The sequence below is a fragment of the Schistocerca cancellata genome, chromosome 10 (assembly GCF_023864275.1).
Source record: "Schistocerca cancellata isolate TAMUIC-IGC-003103 chromosome 10, iqSchCanc2.1, whole genome shotgun sequence".
Taxonomy (NCBI): domain Eukaryota; kingdom Metazoa; phylum Arthropoda; class Insecta; order Orthoptera; family Acrididae; genus Schistocerca; species Schistocerca cancellata.
This window is the reverse complement of record NC_064635.1, coordinates 52,286,347-52,307,265: the sequence shown is the minus strand read 5'-3', so window position 1 is coordinate 52,307,265 and position 20,919 is coordinate 52,286,347. Positions and strand designations below refer to the sequence as shown.

Below are 20,919 nucleotides of genomic sequence, written 5' to 3'. Positions count from 1 at the left end.
TTACTTGACTTTAACTACTATTTGAAATATCCTCAGTGGCGTAGATGAAGGTACTCTAATGGATATCTCTTCAGGAATATTTAATATCTTAAAATTTGCAACATTAATGTCCTGTAATATGCAAGGATCATTTTCCTCCTGCAAAACATTTCTTTCTGTTTGTCAGAGAATATGGAGAAGTACCTGGCTGTTCATTACACTTCAGAATGGGTGGTAAGGTAGAGTACTTTAGTAATTTCAGTGTAGATGGACATTCTAGTAAAGAGATGTGATTGAATGTAACTTTATTTTAATAGCACAGTGCAGATTTTCAAAATAAAAAATTAAGTAATGTAAAATGTACCTTCTTACTGTATTTTTCATGTTTTTGGTATTTCAAGTACATAGTGTAATTGAGAATTCGATTTCAGTTGGCATTACTGTTTATGTTAAATATTAAAATATTTTCATGATATTACATTTTTGTACGTATTTCAACTATTTTCCTTAAACAAACACAAACATATTACAGATATTGGGGAAAAAAAATGCGGGCTCTACTTAATAGTGAACATTGCGCAGAACGTGTTCACAAACTCTATAGAATGTTTGGTTAATATAATGCATTGAGTAAGTCGTCTGTGATGAGACTCATTGTTAAATTTGAGAAAACTGGTTTGGTTGTGGACAGTAAACACTTGGGCGTCCTTGTGTTAGTTAGTTTGTTTTTTTGTTTTAGGGCGCAAACTGCTATTGTCATTAGCGCCCGGTCTGTGACTTAGGAAATGGTAAAAAACAAAAATGTAAAGCAGCAGCAATGGGAACGAAACTCAAAAAATTGGAGAAACTAAAAGGAGAAGAAAAGCTTAAAAATCCACTACAGAAAGGGGTTGGTTGTCCCCAAAAAGAGCTTTAAATGACTGACGTAATCTCACTGGCACTAATAAACTCAAGAACACGATCGGCCGAGCGCCTGTCATCTGCTAAAATGGAAGATATATCAGGCGACAGCTGTAGACGGGCGCGTAACGGAGTGAAATAGGGGCACTCTTTTAAAAGGTGTCTTACCGTCCACAGCTGAGAGCAGTGGGGACAGAGTGGGGGAGGGTCGCCGCTTAAAAGAAGTCAATGGCTAAAAAGACAGTGCCCTATCCCGAGTCTAGTTAAAATTACCTCCTCCCGACGACGCGTTCAGGAGGAAGAGGTCCAAGCACAGGGAAGAGCTTTCACGTCCCGCAATTTATTATGGGGAAGTGTCGACCAATGTGCGTGCCATAAAAGAACAACACGACGACATAAAACGCTCCGTAGATCGGCGAAGGGAATCGATCGAATAGCTGACCGAAGAAGAGAGACTGCAGCCTTGTCCGCTATATCGGCCGCCTCATTGCCACAGATACCAACATGTCCTGGGAGCCAGACGAACGCCACAGAGACGCCCCCCAAATGGAGCAAGTGCAGGCAGTCCTGAATCCGGTGGACCAGAGGGTGGACAGGGTAGAGAGCTTGGAGACTGAGGAGAGAGCTGAGAGAATCTGAACAGATAACATACTGTATCCGCTGATGGTGGCGGATGTATTGTACAGCCTGGAGAACAGCGTAAAGCTCCGCAGTATAAACCGAACACTGGTCGGGAAGCCGAAATCGATTAGGGGTGTCGCCAACAATATAGGCACTCCCTACACCTAACGATGTTTTCTAGCCATCAGTGTAAATAAATGTGGCTTCCTTCATTTGTGCACATAGAGCAGCAAGTGCCCGACGATAAACAAGTGAAGCGGTACCATCCTTCGGAAATTGACAAAGGTCACGGAGCAGGCAGATCCGGGGACGGAGCCAAGGCGGTGCTGTACCCAAAGTTGTCAAGAAGGTTTTAGGAAAGCGGAAGGAAAGAGAATGGAGCAGTTGACGGAAGCAGACTCCCGGTGGTAGTAGGGAGGAAGGGCAGCCTGCATACCCGACATCCAAGGAGGCGTCGAAAAAAATGTCATGGGCCAGATTAGCAGGCATGGAAGACAGATGGCTAGCGTAACGACTCAGAAGGACAGCTCGCCGATTGGACAGCGGAGGTTCAGCAGTTTCAGCATAAAGGCTTTCCACAGGGCTGGTGTAAAAAGCCCCAGACACTAAACGTAATCCACGGTGGTGGATAGAGTCGAGACGCCGAAGAATAGACGGCCGAGCAGAGGAGTAAACTATGCTTCCATAGCCCAATTTCGAGTGCACTAAGGTGCGATAGAGGCGGAGAAGGACCACTCGTTCTGCTCCCCAGGAGGTACCATTCAGGACACGGAGGGTGTTGAGGGATCGCAGACAGCGAGCCAAAAGATAGGAAGCGTGGGAGGACCAGCACAGTTTTCTGTCAAAAATAAGATCCAAGAATTTAGTGACGTCCGAAAATGGAAGGTTGACAGGTCCTAGATGTAAGGAGGGTGGAAGAAACTCCTTACGTCGCGAAAAATTAACACAAACGGTCTTACTGGGAGAAAAACGGAAGCCGGTTTCGATGCTCCAAGAGTGGAGGCAATCGAGACATCCTTGAAGACGTCGTTCAAGAAGGCTGGTCCGTTGAGAGCTGTAGTAGATCACAAAATCGTCCACAAAGAGAGAGCCCGAGACATCAGGAAGGAGACAATCCATAATCGGATTTATGACAATGGCAAACAGTACAACACTCAGCACGGAGCCCTGGGTACCCCGTTTTCTTGGGAGAAAGTACGGGAGAGAGTGGTGTTCACCCGCACTCTAAATGTGCACTCTGCCATAAATTCGTGAAGAAAAAGGGGCAGCCGACCTCAAAAGCCCCAAGAGAACAGTGTGCGGAGGATGCCTGTCCTCCAACAGGTATCATATGCTCTCTCCAGATCAAAAAATATTGCTACTGTTTGGCGTTTCCGTAGAAAATTGTTCATGATATAAGTGGAGAGAGCAACAAGATGGTCAACTGCAGAACGATGCTTTCGGAAACCGCATTGGGCAGGTGTTAAAAGACTGCGGGTCTCCAGCCACCAAGCTAAACGGCAATTCACCATATGCTCCAAAACCTTACATACACTACTCGTGAGAGAAATGGGGCGATAGCTAGAGGGGAGATGTTTGTCCTTTCCAGGTTTCGAAACAGGAACGACGATAGCTTCCCGCCATCGTCTGGGAAAAGTACTGTCGGTCCAAATTCGATTATAAAGGCGAAGGAGGTAACACAGACTATGGGTTGATAAATGCAGCAACATTTGGATGTGGATACCATCTGGTCCTGGGGCGGAGGAGCGAGAAGAAGAGAGTGCATGTTGGAATTCCTGCATGGAGAAAACAGTATTGTAGCTTTCACGATTTTGAGAGGAGAAAGCAAGAGGTTGCACTTCCGCTGCATGTTTCTTTGGGAGAAACACTGGCGGGTAATTTGAAGAGCTCGAAATCTCAGCAAAGTGTTGACCCAATGAGTTAGAAATTGCGACAGGGTCCACTAATGTATCATGCGCAACAGTGAGCCCAGAGACCGGGGAGAAACTAGGCGCGCCTGAGAACCGTTGAATCTGACTCCAAACTTCCGAGGAGGGAGTGAAGGTGTTAAATGAGCTAGTAAAGAATGTCCAGCTTTCCTTCTTGCTATCGCGGATGACGCGACAGCATCGCGCTCGGAACTGCTTATAGCAGATACAGTTGTCCAAAGTAGGATGGTGGCGGAAAACGCGAAGAGCACGTCGCCGCTCACGTATTGCGTCACGGCATGCCGCGTTCCACCAAGGAACTGGGGGGCGCCGGGGCAATGCTGAGGTGCGTGGTATTGAATGTTCCGCAGCTGTAAGAATAACGTCTGTAATATGTGTGACCCCATCGTTGACGCTAGGAAAGTGACGGTCATCGAATGTCACTAGAGGCGAAAAAAGTGTCCAATTGGCTTGGCCAAACTTCCAGTGTTGCGGGCGCATATATGGCTGTTGAGGCTGCAATGTAAGGACACATGGAAAGTGGTCACTCGAGTGTGTATCATCAAGTGCGAACCATTTGAAGCGCCGAGCTAGCGGAACAGTACCGACCGAAAGGTCCAAATGAGAGAAATTTGTCGTGGAGGCAGACAAAAATATAGGGTCCCCAGTGTTGAGGCAAACTAGATCTGCTTGGTGGAAGACGTCTAGCAATAGTGAGCCACGCGGACAAGGATGTGGAGATCCCCAAAGCGGGTGGTGGGCATTGAAGTCCCCAACCAGCAAATCGGGGGGTGGAAGCTGACCAAAAAGATGAAGGAGATCAGCTCGTGCCATTGGTGTGGACGATGGAATGTATAGAGTACAAAGAGAAAAGGTATATCCAGAAAGGGAAAGACGAACAGCGACAGCTCGGAAGGAAGTGTTTAAGGGGACTGGGTGATAATGGAGAGTATCATGGAGAAGAATCATGAGTCCTCCATATGCTGGAGTGCCTTCAACAGAGGGGAGATCAAATCAGACGGACTGAAAATGGGGGAGAACAAAGCGGTCATGAGGGCGCAGCTTGTATCCTGAAGACAGAAGATGACTGGCGAGTAGGATCGTAAGAGGATCGACAATTCATCCCGATTGGCTCGAAGGCCGCAGATATTCCAGAGGATAATGGACATAGGGTGAACAGAAAATGGAGGAATGTGACCAAGGTTGCCGTCAACTCAGCGACTGCTCAGAGCTTGCGACCGACAGTATGGAATGGCATTCAGCCAAAGGCAGAAGATCCTGATCCATAGGTCGTTCAGGAGCAGCACCAGCGATCGGCCGGTTGATTGGCCGCCAGCAGTGCGCCTCGGCAACACAGAAGACGGCCGAGGGCGATTACCGCCAGGTGGTGCTGTAGATGAAACACACCTTGGCAGAGAAGGAGAGGAACTGGGTTTCTTACTAGCCTTCTTGGAAACATGATGTTTAGATGAAGGAGGAACTGATTGTTGTGAAGTTGGGGTATGTAAAAAATCTTCACGAGTATGCTCTTTTTTTAGAAGTCTTGGTGTCTGACTTTTGGGCTCGAGATTTAGCAGAACCCGATGAAGAGTGAGCCATAGAGTGGGCAGGCGAAAGTGGGGAGGTTGAACGGGCGATCTCTGCGCTGGCCGATCTGACAACAGTGGCACTAAAGGTAAGGTCAAAAGTCTGCGAGGCCGCCTCCTTTGTTGGCCAAGGAGAGGCAAGGACAGTGCTGCATTTTCCTGTCTGAGGCACGGTGGGCTGTCGACTGGCGAATAATTTTCGAGCAGCAAAGGTCGACACTTTTTCCTTCACTCTGATTTCCTGAATGAGCTTTTCTTCTTTAAAAATGGGGCAACCTCGAGAGGAAGCAGCTTGGTCACCCATACAGTTGATGCAACGAGGGGATGGAGGTGGACAAGCACCCTCATGGGCATCCTTGCCACACGTAACACATTTGGCCGGATTGGAACAGGACTGGCTGGTGTGATTGAACCGCTGACACCGATAGCAACGCGTAGGGTTTGGGATGTAAGGGCGAACAGAAATTATCTCAGGTCACACCTCCTGAGAAACGGACGGAGGGACCAATTGGCACTTTCGGAAGGTATCAGCTCGGGTAATCACCCCTCCCTGGGCCTGGCTGTTACCAGGGGGTACGTATGTGTCCTACCTGTCTACACGGGGCGGGGAATTACGCGTTACCCCGTCACCGCCTACGCATGGAAATGCGTGGGTCGGCCTTCAGACACGCACAGGGAGGAAAAAAGAGAAAGGGAAAGGAAAGAAAAGAGGTCTCAAACGATGTTCGTGTCAACCCTTTTCATGACTCTATCTGCCGTTACGCCCTGGTCAGACAGGTAGTGTTGAATTTCCTCGTCGGACAATCCGTCGAGGGAGCGTTTATAAACGACCCCACGTGACGAATTTAAAGTACGGTGCGGTTCCACCCGGACAGGGAAGGTGTGTAGCAGTGAAGTACGCAGCAATTTTTGTGCCTGGAGGGCACTGACTGTTTCTAACAACAAGGTGCCATTTCGTAATCTGGAACAAGACTTTACAGGATCTGCAATTGCGTCGATACCTTTCTGAATAATGAAAGGGTTGACCGTGGGGAAGTCGTGACCTTCGTCAGACCGAGAAACAACAAGGAACTGTGGCAACGATGGAAGGACGGTCTGTGGCTGAGACTCATTGAACTTACACTTGTGAGCTGACATAGTAGAAGATGAGGAAACCATTGCGAAAGTATCCCCCATGATTACCGGCATCTCCGATGGCGCGCTCCTTCCTTGTGGGGGCCCTCTCTGAGGGCACTCCTGCCTTAGGTGATTATTCACACCTCAGGTCACACCTCCTGAGAAACGGACGGAGGGACCAATTGGCACTTTCGGAAGGTATCAGCTCGGGTAATCACCCCTCCCTGGGCCTGGCTGTTACCAGGGGGTACGTCTGTGTCCTACCTGTCTACCCGGGGCGGGGAATTACGCGTTACCCCGTCACCGCCTACGCATGGAAATGCGTGGGTCGGCCTTCAGACACGCACAGGGAGGAAAAAAGAGAAAGGGAAAGGAAAGCAAAGAGGTCTCAAACGCCGCAGTGGAGAAAAGGGCAAAGAGAAGAGGTAAGGAAAATAGAAGGACAAAGGAAGGACGAAGACTTGCAAGTGGAGAAAGCAAAGAATTTGTTACAGTTTCGAGCGTCTGTCTCCGGACGTAGGCACAAAACATACTCCCAGAGGGGGAGAAAGGGAAGGAAAGAGGCGGAGGTGAGGGGGCGGGGGTGGGGGGCGAAGATGGGGGATGGGGAAGGATGCGGAAAGGGAAGGTATGCAGCCCAGAAAGGAAGGAAGGCCACATTAGCTCGGGGTCCTGTGCTCGCTACGCACGTATCCACAAAAGAGTTGTGGACCTCCTGGGGGGGGGGGGGGGGGGGGGGGGCCTTGTGTTAGTTGTTCAGTGTAAAACGTCACTGTCGGGAGTGATAATGTTGTTGTAAGTCTAGTGAAATCCATACAACTAAATTCACAAAAATTAGACATTTGCAGAACCAGCATGCAACAAATACTGAAGAAAATCTGCACCTTTGGATCTATAAAATCCAACTGATACATGAATTGAATCCAAACAATCATGTAAAGCACTGGGAATTTGTCCATTAGGTGTTTCCAGAATGAAAAATGGACAAAAATTTCATCCAGAAAATAACATTTACTGATGAAGCACACATTCGAGTTGAATAGGTTCATGAACAAACACAATTGCAGGCTTTGGGCACAGAAAACATTCAAGTAATTATGGAGATGTCATTACTTGTAGAAGTGACTGTGTGCTGTGGCAGTTGGGTTGATGGTGCAATTGGACCATACGTCTTTTAAGATGGATGGTGAATGCTACCATAAAATGATGAAGCTTGTTTGATCTGAACTTTGACTGTGTGAATGCTGAAGTAGTTTGGTTTCAAAAAGTTGGGCAGCCTGTCACACCTCAATTACAACAAAGGACTTGTTATGAGAGGTTCCCTGGTTGGGTGATTCCTCACAAGGGTAACGCTAATTGGCCGCTCAGCTCTTCCAAGTTGACACCGTGTGATTTATTTCTGTGGTTGTACTTGAAATTTCATGTGTACACCAACAAATGAGGATCCCTTCCACAGCTCAACAGCGAGATGCAGCATGTAATTTCAGAACCAGAGATGCAAGTATGCCAAAACATTATGGAGAATTTGATCAAACAAATGAATGTCAAATACGTGACTCCAGAGTCGTCACGGGCATTTGAGTAGTACCGTGCTTCACATGTAACCACAGGTTATATGTAAATTACTTGATTTCTTCAATTTGTATGTTATTATGCACTCCAAAGTTGTATTCTTTCTGGGAGACCTGTTAGTTTGGGGTTGACATGATAAGACTGCTCTCTCACAATTATGATGAAGAAACAAATGAATAGAATAAATGGTAAAGTCACTGGAACTGATTCAGCTCAGAGCCAATTTTATTTACTGACCTCAATTTGAAGGCCGAGAGACTCTATTAACCTCTTTCCTTCCTCTGTCCATGGGGCAGGTGTGGGATCATCCCGACGCAGCAAGTATCGCCAGACAATAAATCCAGAACATCCCCTATGGGGGAGATATTCGACGACTTTGTATATGCCATCGTATCTGAAACACAACACCATTACAGGTAAGAAAAAAACGATCTCAATCATTAACTGACAATAACACTGAGAGGAAGAAGTGAAGAGGGGGATATCTCCTGTATGTACGAGGTGCATTCAAGTTCTAAAGCCTCCGATTTTTTTTCTCCGGACTGGAAAGAGATAGAAACATGCGCATTGTTTTAAAATGAGGCCGTGTTCATTGTCAATACGCCCAGAGATGGCAGCACCGTATGGCAGATGGAATTTTACCACCAGCGGCGAGAATGAGAACTGTTTTAAATACTTAAAATGGCGACATTCTCCTTACTTAAACAGCGTGCAATCATTCGTTTTCTGAATTTGCGTGGTGTGAAACCAACTGAAATTCATCGACAGTTGAAGGAGACATGTGGTGATGGAGTTATGGATGTGTCGAAAGTGCGTTCGTGAGTGCGACAGTTTGATGAAGGCAGAACATCGTGTGACAACAAACCGAAACAACCTAGGGCTCGCACAAGCCGGTCTGACGACATGATCGAGAAAGTGGACAGAATTGTTTTGGGCGATCGCCGAATGACTGTTGAACAGATCGCCTCCACAGTTGGCATTTCTGTGGGTTCTGTGCACACAATCCTGCATGACGACCTGAAAATGCGAAAAGTGTCATCCAGGTGGGTGCCACGAATGCTGACGGACGACCACACGGCTGCCCGTGTGGCATGTTGCCAAGCAATGTTGATGCGCAACGACAGCATGAATGGGACTTTCTTTTCATCGGTTGTGACAATGGATGAGACATGGATGCCATTTTTCAATCCAGAAACAAAGCGCCAGTCAGCTCAATGGAAGTACACAGATTCACCGCCACCAAAAAAATTTCGGGTAACCGCCAGTGCTGAAAAAATGATGGTGTCCATGTTCTGGGACAGCGAGGGCGTAATCCTTACCCATTGCATTCCCAAGGGCACTACAGTAACAGGTGCATCCTACGAAAATGTTTTGAAGAACAAATTCCTTCCTGCACTGCAACAAAAACGTCCGGGAAGGGCTGTGTGTGTGCTGTTTCACCAAGACAACGCACCCGCACATCGAGCTAACGTTACACAACAGTTTCTTCGTGATAACAACTATGATGTGATGCCTCATGCTCCCTACTCGCCTGACCTGGCTCCTAGTGACTTTTGGCTTTTTCCAACAATGAAAGACACTCTTCGTGGCCACACATTCACCAGCCGTGCTGCTATTGCCTCAGCGGTTTTCCAGTGGTCAAAACAGACTCCTAAAGAAGCCTTCGCCGCTGCCATGGAGTCATGGCGTCAGTGTTGTGAAAAATGTGTACGTCTGCAGGGCGATTACGTCAAGAAGCAACGCCAGTTTCATCGATTTCGGGTGAGTAGTTAATTAGAAAAAAAATCGGAGGCCTTAAAACTTGAATGCACCTCGTAGTGTGGTCAGAAAGACAACAGGTAGTCACAAATTGGCAACTGTTGTCAACATAGAAAACAACCGGCAGTGATACAATGAAAAGATTCCTCAACTATTGTTTTGACTGTACAAAGTACAGTTGAGCCGATACCCAAAGTGTCACTTTTGTAAAAATACAAGTTAATGTGAATGAGTGGGAAAACAATCATGCAAAGTTCGAATACAGCATTAGTAGGAGCTTTCTGAAACAGTCACATCCATTAAATATCTAGGCATAAAGAAGCAAAAGGATATGAAATTGGACGAGCACATCAAGTTGGTAGTAGGAAAGGCATACACTCGACGTCGTTTTATTTGAAGAATTTTGGGGAAGTGTAACACATCCATAAAGGAGACAGTGTACAGATTGCTAGTGCAACCCATTCGTGGGTATTGTTCGAGTGTTTGGGATCCTCAGCACGTCGAATTAAATGAAGACATAAAATCAATTCAAAGGTATGCTGCTAGATTTGTTACCAGTAGGTTTGATAAGCACGCAAGTATTACGGAGATGCTTTGTCAACTCAAATGGGAATCCCTGAAAAGAAGACAATGCGCTTTTCACAAGGCACTATTTTGTAAATTTATAGAACTGGCATTTGAAACCAACTACACAATGATTCTACTGTTGCCAATGTCCATTTCGCGTAAGGACCACAAAGCTAAGATGCAAGAAATTAGGGCTCATACAGATATTTTTCCCTCACTATATACGCAAGTGGCACAGCAAAGGAATGGCTAGAAGTAGGTACGTACTGTATCTAGATGTAAGAAGTCATCCATGAGGACAAGAACTGACATGATGAGTCTCGCTGATAGTTACTTTATAAGCAGCTTACAAGCTAGTTTTTACTCTGGATTTTACTTCTTTCTGTTTACGAATTTTGTCTTATTTTCTTTTTTCATTTGTATTTCTTTGTACTTTTTACGCAAGTACTACTCTTCTGGAGCCAACAATACATCTGAAGCCTGGGCCATTTACTGTGGCAACCTGACAGGCCAATGGATTGCACCTTTCGACGGCAGCAGCAGGACACGCCCTTGGGGCAATCAACGAATCAATCATTAGCTGCAAACCCTCACCACTCACTGCTCAGACTCCAAAACATATCTCACCCAAGACACCATTTTCAATCAGTATACTTTTTACAAGCAATGCACATGAAATTACACTCTTCAGTCGGAATGTCGACAACACCAACGGAGATCGAGCGACTGTTCCCAGCAAAGTTTTTAGCTGGCTAGCGCCTGAGGTACAGTAGAATTCTTGGAGTGTTGATGAATTATACCCATTAATTGTAATGTCATAAGCAGCTTGTGAGACATATACAAATAGTACCTATATGAAAGTTTTGAAACTAAGATGTTATTGATTACGTAGACTTTCTGACTAATGACTGAGGACGCACTTCTCAGGTACGCAGCCAGATATTGTAGCCATCTCGACACGATATTTCAATGGACCAACTGTCTGCCATCTTCAGGTGAGTATGCTGAAGCAAAATCTCACCGGAACTGAGTTTCTAACAGAATCTGTGGCTCCTTTATAGACGGTGGCTGGCACACCAAGCACACACTTGCAGCACCACTGAACTAGTAGAAATAGACAAAATGATATGTTGCTAGCAGAACACTAATTAAAAGAATATTCTGGTCAAAATGAAGACTGTTGTTTAATATTGGACAAATTGGATTCAATGTCTTACTTAAAGGGACACCCTTATTCGCATTAACAATATTATAAGATAATTGAGTCTCAACAGGTTCCTCATGAACACATTCCCAGTTGCAGAAGCAGGAATGATCATTTGCATCTCATTATACATCATCTTGTTTCCCTCATTAAGACAATATTCTGCCACTGTGGATTACTATGGCTGGAGAAAACGAATGTGATGATAGTGTTCAGTTCAGACTGCCAGTGAAATCACCAGAGGATAATCATAAACCTGATGCTTTTCTACCTTTTGTTGTGAGTACAGCCTCGAAAATTTCAAGAGTTTTAAGATGATATGACATCAAAAGTGCCACTTGTTAAGATTAGGGCTGTCCTTGGATCAGTAAAGGATGACTTCAGACCAAGAAAACGAGGAGAAAACAAAATCTGCTGTCATTGTGGGATGATTTATAAGGCCAAACTATCTGTACTATTCAGAACTAATGTGTAGAACACCATCATCACACTTCTTTGCTCCAGCCAGAGAAATGCACAGTGGCAGACTCCTATTTTAGCGAGGCACATAAGATGTTGCAGAATGAGATTCAAATGATCGCACCTTCTTCTCGCTACTGTGAATGTGTTCCAAGAAAATCTGTGACACTTGATTATCTTAATAACATTTTATTAACTAGGCTACAGGTTATGGCACAATTCCACTACACACAAGAGTTGGTTTCGATTTTGTAATGGAAAAAAGTGTGTTGGCTCAAAAACATTTCCATTTGCCTGCTTCACTTATGGAATTTTTAGATTTTGCTTTGTCTGTACAGAGACAAATAGTGTGTTTAGGCAACAATGCAAGCAAAAAATTTTTAAACCTTACTGTTCCTCCTCATTTTTCTACAAGAGGACTCCTTTGGAAAGGTTTGTAGTTAATCGGTGCAGAGCAGTAGGCTGTTCTTCAGGCACTTGCAAGCACATTTCACTCTCTTACAATTTCACGTCTCCTGTATGTAAGTCAGCCTCTGTTTTCTGCTACTTTTTGTACTGAGTTACTGACAACTTTCACACAAAGCACAAGTTCAGACTGGAGGTGGTTAAGGAGGAATATTCTTTGCAAACTAAATCATCATAGCATTCACCTTAATAAATTTAGGAAGATATGGAACACCAATTCCTGATAACTGTTTGAGGTTTTGAATTGCTGTCCTCCAGAATGCAAGTCCAGTGTCTCCCAACACTTGAAAGCCTTTACTTCTACATTTGATTTCAATTCATGATTCACTGTTAAGTTTTTTTTATACACTGCCAGACAAAACAAGTGAATCAGATGTCAAAGTAATTTTATACTTTCAGATGCCGTCGGCAGGTACATAAATGATTAGAGCTGCAGTTCTCTCTCTGAGAGGCAGAAGGGCCAACGGAGTACATTAGTGTTGTTCGTGTTTCGTGTTGTTATCAGGCTAGTAGAGTGTATAAGGGTCAAGAACAGCATCATATTGTGAGTGATCACTGTGAAAGGTTACAGAGATGTCATGTACTCATGTGAGACAGCAGTATCAGCACCTGGTAGAGTCTGAAAGGGGGCTCACTGTAGGTCTCCATTTGGCCAGCTGGTCAAATAATGGAAGATCCAGATGTGTGGGGCATTTAGATGTCAGCCTGCATAAAAGTGTGAGGGCAGGCATAATTGTGATCAAATTTCCGATCGACCATGTCTCGCTGCCACAAGGCAGGAATACCGTATTGTGCACCAAGCACACCACACGTCGTAAAACCTTCACCTCTGTGCATGCCCTCTGAGAAGAAGTGATTGACTCCCTGCAACATTCTGTATCAGCACACACCACTGGCCGGAGATAAACAGCAGCAGTGGGACTAGGGTATTGTCGTCCCAAGCACAAGCTGCCATTAACACCGCACATCAAATGGCTGTGTTTGGTGTCTCGACAGGGAAAGACAGACCGGTGATCAACGGTGTCGCATTGTATTCAGTGATGAGTCTTGATTCTGCACTACTGCAGATGGTCATCGTCCTCAAGTATGCTGATGACCTGGGAAAATCTCAGATTTCTCCAAGGGTTTTTGAGAAGCACATCATTGTTACTGCCTGCATTGTGGTTTACTTTAGTTCACAGGTGGTAATGCAATGACCAAGGAACTCTGACAGCACAAATGCTTTACACAAGGGCATCCTGTGTTCTCATGTGTTATGTCTCATGTGACAGTATCATGGTGCCATTTTTCAACAGGACAATGCTCATCCATATAGGAAACATGTCTCTATGAACTGTCAACATGGTGTGGACGTGCTCCCATAGCTGGTAAGATCCTCTGATCTATCCCCAATAGAAAACGTGCGAGTCCAGCTTAGATTTCAACTACACCCCAGCGCCAATATTCATGATACGGACGACCAGTTACGACAGTTGTGGGCCAGCTTGCCTCAGGAGAGGACACAAAAGCACTTTAACACCCTTTCCAACTGCACTGGTGTGTCCGTCCGGGTCATAGGAGGTGCAATGTCATACTAGAAAGTGGTTTCATACTGGCAATTTCTTTGTATATTTCACTTGAGTTTGTAATTCAAAGAAATAAAATCACATACCTTCTCAACCTGTGAAGTTTTATTTCATTTCATCCTCCTTTCTGGGTTCTTCACTATTTTTGTCAGACAGTCTATGTTTGGTTTGTGGGGCACTCGACCGTGCGGTCGTCAGCGCCCATACAAAGTCCCAAATTTTTTTCCACAGTCCAATTTAGCCACTGTCACGAACGATGATGATGATGATGATGATTATCTGGCCGGGAATCGAACCCAGGACCCTGTGATCCAGAGTCAGACAGTCTATGTTCTACCTTATGCCTGTGGTCACACAGGTATGCACACAATGCTATTCTATTTCCTTATAATACAGTCCCACTACAAACTTAGAATAATCGGATTTTGGGGAAAACACAATTTTTTTCTAATGGTTTTGAATTTCTTTCTTTGTTGTTTTGTACATAGCCTTGCTCCCACATTTAATTCCTATTATACTAATTCCAGTCTCTCATAACTATGCCAGTATTCTAGACAATCAGTTACAACTGCGCTTGAAATTCATGAGATGTACAGATTACTATCATTTTCATGTCATACATGTCACAGATTTAGTGAAATACTAATGTTTAACACACAAAAAAGACAACAACAACAACAACAACATCATCTGGAGCAAGCCCTACATTCCACTTTTACAGTACCTACAAAATATACTACAATCATCTTTGGTGCCCTAAATCTCAGAACTGCCAGCTCTAATATTTATTAGAGGGGATTCTATCCAAAATATGCGTATAAAGTAATCTGAACATAGAAACACGAAATGATGGATTCGTAGAGAACAGAATATCACAAGTAATTTTATAAGAAAGATGAAGTGTTAGAAGTTATTGGCTTTAATTGATCTTTACACATGCTCTATAGCACAGTACTTAGAAGCAGTTCCAAGGAACTCGAATAAACTACACAAAATACTAAAATAAATATGTGAAGATATCTTACCGCAAGCCTTCCTCAGGAGCATATATGGAGCGTTTCCTGAACTTGTAGCTTCGAAGTACACGTACTGGTTTCCCCGCTCGCCAGTCGACAGCTTTCCCTCCTTCTTCACTCAGTTCAGTATTACAATTAAGTGCGAGAGCCCTGAAATACACAGTTATAAGTAATGCAAACCACAGAGGGTGCAAAAGTAGCCACTCACTCTATAGTTGAGGCTTTGAGTTATAGACAAGCACCTAAACAAAACAGACCTCATAGGTAAACTTTTGGGAAATGTGTTTCTCAGAAACATGCATGCACGGATAGCCTAATGATTAAGGTGACTGCTTGTGAAAGTGGGAAATCCAGGTTCAAATCTTGATCCAGCATGAATTTTCACGTCACCTGTATGTGGTACGTCTATACCTAACACAGATGACACCAAATTATTCACGTTCAGCGACTTTATTTAAAAGTTATTTCGGATGGCTGTCTTTCTTCAATAATGTCTGTCCATACAAACAGGCAAGCAAAGAAATAGGAACGTTTGGAAAAATCAGGATCACATTTACAGGGTTTTCAAGACGAAGATGAAGACTTCCTTGTTGGCGTAACAGCCATCGATGACAGGTGGGTCCATCACTACGGACTGTAAGTGAGGTGTTACCTGTGTTTTGCCTCACATAATTTGCAGTTGGAAGGGTACAGAAACCATAATATGACCATCTGAGATCCCCTTTTGCTTTGCTGTACGTATGTACTATGCGTATACTTGTTGCTGACTTCATCTCCATGGACTGAAATTTTGAGTCTCAAAACTTCAGTCCAAACTATCTCTTGAATACACAAAATAAGAGATACAGTTTTTTCATGAAACACTGTCAAATATTAACTGAATATTACCATAGGAAACACTTCTTTCAACACATTTCTGTTGATAAATATTAACATTCATTACACTGAACAGAATTCCCACTTTGAGGGATGGAGACAGATTGACTCTTCTGTTGCGCCCTTGACATCTCATCCTTCTATTGTCACAAGCTTAAGCATTCTCTGAAGCACTGGGGACGCACCTCCACGGAACAACCACTGAGCCAGCAAGTGACAAAATAGCTGTAAAACGCCAATCAAAGCTGCTCCCTCTCATAGAAATGTAGCATCCAGCTTTCTAATTTCATGCATACATAAATAAATTTTTGCACAAATGAACATCCATATTTATTACCCGCTTAATGAAATTTCTATATGCAGATAATGATCATCATTTGCCAGGAACTGGTACATGTACAGGTATAAACTTATCACTATTGTGAAGTGATACGTTAACATAAGGCAGGTGGCAGAGTGTGATGAGGAAACATGACCTTCACCTGCAGCAATAAGGCTCAGCAGGCAAGCTTCTTCAGGACAGCTGACAATGATAGTGTTTTGGGGTACGAAAGGTCCACTGCTGATTCGTTACTCTCCTAAACGTCTAATTGCGAATAATGACAGCTACTGTGTGCACTGAAACCCAAAATTGAGACAAGGACAGGGAAGATTTAAAAAGTGTAACTGTGCATCGGGGTAATGTCTGCTCTCATATAGCTGGGAAAACAACCCAAACTGAGGAGTACTCACTGTTCAGTCCTGACCTAGCTCCACATGATTTTCACCTTCACAGTCCGATTGGTGAGCACGTGTGTGGGTGCAAGCTTTTGTTACACGAGCAAGATGTGGAGATGTGCAAAAGTGTGTAATGAAACTGGCCAATGATACACTCTCATTCCCTATTGAAGACACGATACACAGCACTCATAAGCATAACAATCTAATAAAATCTTTCACACAATAGCCTTTTTTTTACATCTATATGTACAATGCTGATGTTATTTACATGACACCCACATTCCTATACAAAAATGTCCATATAAAAATTGATATATATATATTGTCATTTGAAATCTGCCGTGCATATTTTGTGTCAATTAATACAACTGGTTACTTTGTCAATTATTACTATACTACTACTACTACTACTACTACTACTACTCCTGCTGCTGCTGCTGTTGCTGATTACCGAAACAATTTGCAAAGTCAGGATAAAACCACAAAAATCGGCAAGCTGCAAAGCATTCTTTCACAAGGAAAATATATCAAAGTCATTGGACCAAATGGATGCTAACTTATGAAAGATAGTATAACAGTTTTAAAAATATTAGAAAGCTTTAGGGTAGCTAGCAGCTGTTGGTGTAAATGCTCCCCAAGGAGAGGTGTATATTTGTGTCGACCCATAGTATCTTCCAGATTGGCAACGTTACTCAAGGAATGCCACATAAAATATTTCCCAGACCATCACACTTCCTCTTCTGGCCTGGACTCTTCCAACGAGTCTTGCAGGGAATTTGCTTTCTGACACTTCACCTGGTACATGCCGACGACCATCTGTCTGATTGAGCATAAAAAGTCATTCATCTGGAAGGGCCATCTTTCACCACTCCGTGGACATCCAGTTACAGTAATGGTGTGAAAACTCCAGCCTTCTTTGCCAATGAGCAGCAGTCAGCAAGGGTGCACGAACTAGGCACTTCCTGCAGAGACCCATATGCACCAATGTTCGCAGAACAGTCATTGAGGAAATACTGTCGGTAGCCCCTCGGTTCATCTGGGTGATGAGATGCTCAGCAGTTGCACATCTATTTGCCCGTACACACCTCCGCAGTTGTCATTCGTCCCTATTATCTGTGGCCCACGGTGAACTGCAGTTGCCTCACGGCCAATCTGCAGTTGTCATTTGCCCTATTATCTATGGCCCACGGTGAACCGCAGTTGCCTCACAGCCAGTTTCGTATAGCACCTTTTTGCCGCGCACGATATGCTTTAATCACTGCGGAATGCAAACAGTTTACAAACTTGACTGTTTCAGAAATACTCCCATCCTTGGCCGAAAAGCTAGTGATTGTGCCCTTCTGGGCACCAGATAAATTGCTCTGTTTCCACATTATGACAACAACTGCACTGTTTTCCTCATCACCCCCCCCCCCCCCCCCACCAGATATACTTTATGTGTCATCCACTGCTAGTGCGGCCACCTGCTGTCTGTGGGTGCTTATTGTATACTGATGTCAAACATACAAGATGGTCGCATTTATGTGACTGGACTGTGTATTTATAACTATTCAGTCTTCTTGACCACAGGTGTTGGTCTCTGCAACCTCGCAGAGAACAGAAAATAAACCGTCGCAGAATGCAGCATGTGCCGACACAGCTGTCCTTGCAGTGTCATCCGTGTCAGCAGTTACACGTAGTAAGTGCGTGCTGACGATGTGTGAGGCCCGGCGGACATCAGAGTGGCTTCCGTTGTCCCAGCAACGACTACCAAATTATGGCAGGTGACTCAGTGTCCCAAACTCTGAACCAGAGGATGGTCGAATGGATGGCTGTGTCAGGCCTCAGTGACTCGGGGCACCTTAATGCGAGCACTGAAGTGTGGGAAAGTGGCTGGGCCCCAGCAAGTAGCCCTGTGGTGGAGTCAGAATGCAGGTTTTTTTAAGGGCGCAAAACTGCTACAGTCATTAGCGCCCGAAAATGCAGGGATGCTAAGAGCCCGAGCAGTCAGGCAACCCATCGACAGTGTCGGCTCTACTACGTCATCGGCACGTTGTCCTCTAATGGCATAGTCCAATATGGGGCAGGCTGGCCCCATTGGGAGGTGGAGGATAGAGGGTGGACAAATACTGCTGTCAGGTAGCTGATTAAGCAGAAGTAGTAGCCCTGCCACATTATTCCATCACATGGAAGCTGGAAGATTCTCGAAGGATGGTCAGCATCTGAGGACTGTCACTTCCATGAGGAAGCAGGTAGGAGCATGAAAGCAGCTGACAGCCATGGGTGCTGTGTTGGCAGGGGTCACGTGCTGCAGGGGCATTGTCAGGGATGCAGCACAATGGTTAAAGGCACCGTTTAATTCATTACAATACAGAATGTCGATGGCATTACCCTAGTTTGTGCAGTTGCACTGAAAATGCTAATCATTTGCATATCCAAACATGTAGTACACTCTGCGCCAATTTGAAATTTGTTGCATGCTGTCTTCATTGTGTAGCAATTTCAGTGGCTGGCAGAGTATATAAGAACTCCTCGAGCTGTAGCAGTAGCACAGATGAAAGCATTCTTTTTAATAGTATTTTCTGTGGATACAGATAACTTGAAGATGGTCATAAATATGAATGGAAATTGGTTGTTAAGGTAAAGCTGTGTAGACATGCAATGAAGTTTCTTGAATAGAAACTACTTTGATTGTACAAGCTCTTACAGGACCACGAGGGAATAGGTAATAAGAGAAAGCCACACACAAAAATTTTAAAAAGCAGAGAATTGTCTCACAAACAGCAAAAGTGATGTGTAAGAAAAGTAAGACTTACTTGTTAGTAAGTGTGAACATCTGATCACACGTCTGCCTATTAGTCGTACGCCTGTTGCCAGAGAGGTCCCGACCGCCGGCACCCGTGTACCAAAACCACTCTCCAAAGTCCTCATCGTCTTCGTAGCCTCCGCTCAGCACGATGCTGAAGGCACCAATGTCCTCGCGTCCGTGCATTCCGCCCACAGGTGGCCTATGAACTCCAGCTTCAGATGCCTTCAGTGCAGTTAGTGACAGAATTAGTAAAAATAACACCACAACTGTTTGAAAAATAATTCCAATATACACAGAAATTATCACTACAGTTGCAAATAAATGTCACAGGCTCTGATAGTGAGGAAACCAGTGTCACGATGTGGCACGCGAGTGTCAGTCTGCACATCGAGTAAGAGTGTGAATATAAGGATAGATTGTGCAGTTTTAAGGAACTGAACTACTATAGTTATCATTCCCTGCATACTGAGTACGTTGTAAGTGTGGGACAAAACTATTTGACTTTAAACCACAAACAAAACTGAGGTACAATAAAACTGACATGTCCAAAAATTGAGAGCACTCAACTGTTTGAAAACTAAAAAGGCAATATGTGATGAAAAACTGACAAAGTTACAGAAATACATCAAACACTGTCTTCAATTAAAATAATCAATTTCTGAAAATGTAGTATAATTGGATGGATAAAATATCTACTCACCAAGTAGTGGCAGGAGGAAACTCATACAGAAGTTACGGAAATGTGCAAGCTTTTGGGGCCAGTAGCTCCTTCTTCAGACACAAGGGTTGAAGAGGAAGGAAGAGGGATAAAAGAAAAAAAGGGGAATGGAGACAGTTGCAGAAAAATCACTCCGAACTCTGAGTCAGGGGAGACTTACGATATGAGATGAGAAGGAAGGACTGATTGTTGGGGAACTGCACTGGATGAGATTTGAGAACCTCAGAGCTTAAAAGTGGAAGATAAGGGTAATAAGCATGACAGAGATTACTGACAAAACATCGAGCAAGAGTTAAGAAAAGCGGAAAGCTAATTGCATTATACGTGATAGACAGGGGAAATAGGGTGGCTGATGCAAAATACACGTTAGAAACTGAAGACATAGAAAACTAAAGGGAGGGAAGAAAAGGAATAGTTGCTGAAAAGAAATTAAAGTCCGTTTAGACCAGGTGGATGACAGGGACCAACGACATGCTGTGATGCCAGTTCCTACCTGCAGAGTTCTGAGAAACTGGTGTCAGGGTGGGGGGCAGGGGGTACGGGGTATGGATACAGGAGGGGAGGGGGGGGACTGAGGGAGGAGGGGGTGGGGAATTCCGACAGCATGTTTGCTGAAACAGACACTGACGTCATGACTGTCACGTTGTAGAGCATGCTCTGCAAAAGGATACTGTGTGGTGCCTGTATACATCATCTGCCTTTGCCCGTACATCCTAACCGACAATTGGTGGTAGTCACACTAATGTGGTAAGCTGAATAGTGTTGACAAAACAAGTGGTACACAACATGTCATTTCACAGGTGGCTCTCCCTTTGATAGTATATGTTTTGCCAGTTATAGGGCTGGTATAGGTGGGGGTAGGATGGTGCATAGCACAAGTCTTACAGCAGGGATGGTCAAAGGGGAAGGAGCCACGGGGTAGGGAAATGGGTGGAGAAGGAGCAAAAGGTGTGACCAGTATACTGCGGAGATTGGGGAGTCACAAAAAGCTTTTCTACGTGTGGTGAGCAAAATGTCAGACAGAATGGACCCCATTTCACGGCATGATTTTAGCAAGTCATGTTCTTTTCAAAGTAGCTGATTAGTACATTCAAGACCAGGA

General features: G+C 44.5%; 1 protein-coding gene across 1 annotated transcript in view; it reads right to left on the bottom strand.

Moving 5' to 3' along the window:
• LOC126106393 (E3 ubiquitin-protein ligase UHRF1-like) overlaps positions 1-20,919 on the bottom strand; it is a 180,483-nt gene that overhangs the window by 35,918 nt on the left and 123,646 nt on the right. Inside the window, exons 8-10 of the mRNA XM_049912661.1 lie at positions 19,107-19,321; positions 14,725-14,865; positions 7,919-8,075 (exon numbers count right to left, since the gene is read on the bottom strand). Of these exons, the coding sequence (XP_049768618.1) occupies positions 7,919-8,075; positions 14,725-14,865; positions 19,107-19,321 (513 nt within the window). The remainder of the gene's footprint in view (positions 1-7,918; positions 8,076-14,724; positions 14,866-19,106; positions 19,322-20,919) is intronic.